At 41.3% G+C, this 5,920-nt stretch overlaps 1 protein-coding gene across 1 annotated transcript; it reads right to left on the minus strand.

The window, feature by feature from the left end:
• Positions 1-691: 691 nt before the first annotated feature.
• On the minus strand, positions 692-5,501 carry LOC147799056 (G protein-coupled receptor 54-like). The gene is made up of 3 exons (XM_087137012.1): positions 5,147-5,501; positions 3,549-3,690; positions 692-3,386 (listed from the first exon to the last, which is right to left on the minus strand). Exons 1-3 carry the CDS (start codon positions 5,489-5,491, stop codon positions 2,782-2,784), a joined length of 1,092 nt encoding a protein of 363 aa, XP_086993138.1. The 5' UTR covers positions 5,492-5,501; the 3' UTR covers positions 692-2,781.
• Between the last annotated feature and the right edge of the window lie 419 nt (positions 5,502-5,920).

A 5,920-nucleotide genomic window follows, 5' to 3' on the forward strand; every position in this document is an offset into this window, starting at 1 on the left:
TATAATAAAATAGAGGCCAGTGGTTTTGAGCATGCGCTCGTTTTTTTGAGCATGCGTGCAAAGTTCTGAGCACGCTCAACACCTTGAGAAAGGGCCGGTATGTCTGCTCCCACCAGCGTCTCATAATCTCCCGTTGGTTGGTAGAGTAGTTCCCACTATGCAGATTCAGTTCAGCTTACTTTCAGTCTCCTCGATACCGTTGTGCATTTGTTGCCAATGGTTTGGTATTTGATGCTTCTGGACTTAAGTTAAGTGGTTGTGAAACGCATAATGTATGTTTGCATTTGCGTTAAATTACACTGAATGAACAGCACCACAAGGTTACAGAAACGTAGCAAAGATACCGTTGAGAGCGATGTTGAGACTATCGAACGCACACCATACAGCAGAAGGTTAAGACAATGAGATTTCGTGATAAAAGTCTTGAATTGACTTGGGCTGTTACAGTGGATATCATCACACGAGCGATAGCAAAATTATACTTTTAAAAAGTCGACGAGTAGTGTCACACGCGTTGAATACATTCCCCAATCCCTACCCGCCGCTCACTTTCTGTGACATCTGTCGCGGTCGGAAGGACCATTTAACTGCTTGTGACAAGTCGTACTCTCTTCTCTGTGCGTGTTTTAGTAAACCCAAAACCTCAGACGTACAGCATCAAGCTGGGTATATTTATTTTCGTCCAGATTTTTTATTCATACATTGGTGATTAGTGATAATTAGTAACACAAGTTAATTTCGTATTAATACAGAATTACTTGATTCAAATAACAAAGAAGACAGTAGTGCGAAGATTACAGTACAAATACGTGTATGCAGAGTCGTCTCTCAGGACCAGCAGGGCTGTATACACTTATGAGTCTGGTGTCAAACCAAATCGGCCTTTAAAGATAAACACGTTTATGATATTTATACGGTGATGTGCATTTGTCCATCTAAACTGGTGGTTCTCTTTGTTTTTAGTAAAGAAAAAGTTGCCAAGGTCTAGAATTGAATTTGATTTCCCCCTTGAAAATGTTTTCATGAAAAGACAAATTGCTGCAATACGGGCGATTCACAATAGTGCGCCTCCCAGAGTTTGCAACGCGTTGGCAAATCACAACGCGCGAAATCTGTCGACCCATATTTAATTTCGCGCACTGTGATTGGCCAACGCATTGCAAACTCTTGAAGGTGCACTACTGTGAATCGCCCGTATTGAGCTTAAGTATTTCGATGAACAGTTAGATGCAGTATTATTTACTGAGACAGATAAAAGATTGCCTTTTATAGAAAAATGATGGTAGATATTTCCGCAGATATTTCATGTTATCATTCAGAGAAGTTTTCCGAATATTCAAACACAATAATTTTCATCTGATTTTTATAACTGATTGAAGGATCCTGCGCAGGTACATTTAGTGCATTAAAACTAACCAGGTGTCATGTGTTTTAAATGTACATACAACAGTATTACGCATAATTAAGAACATTGAACATTTTAAACATGAATCTAAGCGCAAACAAGTAGTATTTTAACGCCCCACTTTCATCCCCGCTAAGCTACCTTGAAACTTTTTGGTACTGCTAATTATGGCGTGTCTTGCAGTTTTGAATGATAATGGATTACAAGAAAACATCTGAGTCATTTAATGTGTTGGCGTACTTCAGATTTGACGAATTTATGCTTGTGAAAAGTAGTCTAGCCATAATTCTATACTTTAGTGACTCTCACAAACTGGCAGTGTAAAAAGCTTAATTGGTGTAGCAGCCTCATAGGACGATCTACCGCAACTAACAAGTTCGATAGACAGTCAAATCCAAATGTCCTCATCTGTCCTACACACCAGTCGACGACGGTCAATTTGTCTTTTTGGACCAATCGTATTTAATCGAGGTATAGCATCATTGGTTAACCTATCATTAGCCATGATGTACAGCATCTATGCCAGGGTCAATGGTTGCGGTCTAGACTTTGATGTTAGTGTGCTGACGTTAAAGTTGCGTTCCTATTAGCCAATGGTGGAGAGTAAATTATTATCTCTATCTTTTTGTTTCAGAAAATGCCATATACGAAAGAAATCTTACCTCATATAAGCCTATGAACCGATCTGGTCGGCAAACTCATGCTTTCCCTATGCAGAAGTAATATACACATATGTACATTTACATGGTTGCTCCTAGACTAATCTATAATGGCACGCAGCTCACTTACATGTGCATCGCTTTTTCTTTCAAATTTAGTCACAGTTGGCTGGATGGTAGGTCAAAAACATACTTGTTAGCAGTTCTTATATTTTGGAACGCAAGACGATGGGAAATATCGCAATAACGGGAAACACGAGAAAACTTTATGAGACTGGTTTTCTTCACCAAATTCAATATGCAAATTTATGTTAATTCATATTACAGAGGAAAACTGTAAATTTACAAAACATTTTACGTGGGTTCTGTTGTAACACACAAAAATCACTGTGCAGTGATTTACAATTAATTTGTTACGCCCGTTACAAAGATTCTCTGTTAATTTCTGATACATTTTACAGAAAACGCATTGAGCACAACACAATTTTTAACAGTGTACGTGCATGTACGTGCTGTAATTTAAGCAAACAGTGACTGTAGAACATAAGAACCGTGGTGATCTTTTTGTTGGAATTCCCAGGAAAGGTATCACAGTGACTTGCCTGGCTAGGACATTGACGTTGTCCTTGACAGAGGTACAGTTGAACTTGATTCGACTCTAGGCACACTTCGTGACTAAGTTAAGCAAAGAGAGTCGTGTTGCAGCTTGGTTGACATTTAGCTGATTACACTCAGACTCATCACGTTTGTGTTCTTAATCGAAGATGAGGCTGCCACGGCAGACATCTTGGTTGTTCTTGATGTAGGCGTCTGTTCTCGGGTGCGCAGGCAGTGAATGTGCTTCCTAAAACCGGTACCGGCAAACGGGTATATGAAAGGGTTGATGACGCTATTCAAGTAAAGGATTAAACCCGAAACAGCTAAAAAGATTTGAAAAATGCTCGTAGTTGCCAGAAACGAAGGATCCCATACAACCCAAATAATAAATACTCGAAAGGGCAACCATGACAATGCAAAAGCTACGATTACGATTAAGATTAAACGGAGGGTTCGGCGCATGCGTCGAGAACTGGAGTTCATGCCGGCCCTATCCTGGCCTGGTTTCTTCTCTCGAAGTTTAAGCCAAATCTTCAGGTAGCATATAGAAATGAAGATCAGTGGAATGATGTACGTACAAGTCGCAGTAAAGGTTTCGAAAAGCTTCAGACCGTGTTCCCAAGGGAAATACATGGTACAATAGATAAAGCGGCGGGGTAAGTTCGAATGATCAGCTGTGGCCTTAATCGCGTATTTGGTGACGGGAGAATACAGGACAAGTGAAGCTGTGGGGTGAAAAAAGTAACAGTCAAAGAGTTAAAAGCGTCAACAAAATATTGTCCCCCATCGAAACAATATTAATTCAAAATATATACTTTTTTCATTTTGACTTGGTTTTGTATTTGGTTGCTTATTTTTCTACTTAATTACGCCTTGATGTCCCTCACCGGTCCAAAGCATCAATACACCGAACAGAAAGGCCCGTTTGCGTCTTCGGGCGTGCTTCACGGCCTCCAGTGGGTAAGCAACTAGTCTCCATCGGTCGTATGACATCATCGCCAAGGTCAGAGCCGTGGCCTCGCCAACCACCTAGTATACGTCAAAAAGCATTGAGGGCGCAGTTAACCTTCAGTATAGGATATGCGGTATAGGTTGTCATCGCTAGGAGTTGTTAGAATGGGGTTCATACTTCACCACTGGATTTTTTGTTACTCTTAATTAAAATTATTTGTAGTGTTGCACTTATAAAGATTAATACGTCTACTCTATAACAAGGTTTGAAAGTGAATAGTGGAAACGGCACTGGAACTTTTAAAACCTAATTGTCGAGGCGAGCTAGTCCCCGGCAGACTATAAAAATGGCTTTTGTTTCGCTTGCTTTATGTCGGAGGAAAGTAGCGAACTCCTAGCTTTCCTTATAAGTACAAAACAAGATCTCGAGTTGGGTACCAGAGCTTTCAGAGCTGGATATGATAGAAGTGCAACGTACCCCAAAACTGCACGCTGACGGGAGCCCTGTGGTGCCATCAAGTACAAATTTTCAACAAAGAAAGTATGTTTTTCGAATTTTATGTTTATGAAATATATTTTTTACAACTTCGTTTTCATGAGATACATTTTCCAGAGTTCGTTTGTACGAGATATACATTCTCTTGTTCTTTCTTATGAGATACTTTAAAACAAAACATTATTTCTTCACCAATCATAGTGCTCAAAATCTGTCGACTGTTTCCAAACGCGCGTTGGGTCGACAGATTTCGTGCACTGAAATGCCCATATTGCACGTACGCACTGCCGAAGACCATGGAAACTGTGGTTTTCGGCAGCAGTGTGCATGCGCAATTATTCATGGTAACTTGAGGGCGTGAGATATTTTCGGACTTTTTTGGATAAAGGCAGTGTCCAAATTACTTGGCTATGGCTTGGAATTACACACGACTCTATTTAAACAGGTCGTGTCCGAAGGAACTGACCGCAGCCACTGCCATAGAATCATGCGTAATTTCCAGCCGTAGCGGAGGGATTCGGACACAGCCTATGAGAACTGTCTGTGGCCACTTCCACAGACTCATGCATAATTTCAGGCCACGGCCAAGTTAATTCGGACACGGCCTCCTGCCAGATTCTACAAGACTGGTTTTCAAGCAATTCGCCCCTGATAAATATAGCGTGCTCTACTGGTATAACACTATTCAGCTGAGCTCGCCACCGTATGTCGCCTGTAAGGTTCACTGGCCAAAACAGTAAAACCAGTCTTGGTGCAAGACTAGCCAGTACTGTGTGGCTAACGACGAACGCCTTGAGCAAGGCTATACCGTGGGTGGCCACTCTAATGATTTATTACTCTATGATTTCCAAATTTGAATTACAACGAATTACCTTGAGAGACTAGTTTTACCATTTTTACCATATACCACTCGAAGCAGTCCATATAATCGGAAAAGGGAATCCATGTGGTCTTTTTGAAGCACTTATTTAACGCCAGCTTTAAATCAACGAACAGAGTACGCCCTCTAGACCTTCAAACATAAATAGTTTTACGTACGTATCGAGAGTAGAATGTCGGCCAGCAGTTGAGGTATACCGACACACCAACGCCAAAAATATCCAGGGAGGAGGACAACGCTTGACAAATAAGCAAAAGAATGTCGGTAAGAGCCAGATTAGCGAAGGCAAAGTTAGAAGTGGTGTGCATGTCACGGTGTCGCATTACGACATAGATGACAGCCGAGTTGGCCACAAGACCGACAGCGACGATGACAAAGGTGACAATGCCGATGCCTTTTTGCATGGGCTTGCCGTAGACAGGATCGATAACTATCTCTAGGCCCGAGCTTGTGTCACTGTCGTTCAAATCAGGGAGTGGGGTTGATGAGTCAACTGATGCCATGACCAACGTTTGCCTCCTGTATAGGAGCGAATATAACCACGGGTTAACTCATAGGCCTATCAGCAATTCCAAATCAAACATTTCGTATTCATGTTTATAAAATTGACATAATCGCACAATTTTGTGGCACTCAGAGGAAAATGGGATAGTTTTACTAACGAGCCTGTAGTCCATGTAGATATGCCATTGTGAAAAGTTTCGTAAAATCGGCTACTGCCTGTGCACCGAACGCACATAAACTTGTGCACGCACCTAAAGGACGTCGCTTCCATATCAGAGATCAAAATAGTTTATGATCTCTGTGTAAAAGTACTTGGTCATCTCTTATTCCTGCGCAGAATCCGATGCGGGAACACTAATCAAGAACACTGTTCTCGGAAAAGGATCCCACACCACCAAAAACTCGTGAGATTTAGATTTTTGAACAGC

The sequence above is a fragment of the Acanthaster planci genome, linkage group LG05 (genome assembly GCF_054643075.1).
Source record: "Acanthaster planci isolate LZ-2023a linkage group LG05, COTS_SCS, whole genome shotgun sequence".
Lineage (NCBI taxonomy): Eukaryota > Metazoa > Echinodermata > Asteroidea > Valvatida > Acanthasteridae > Acanthaster > Acanthaster planci.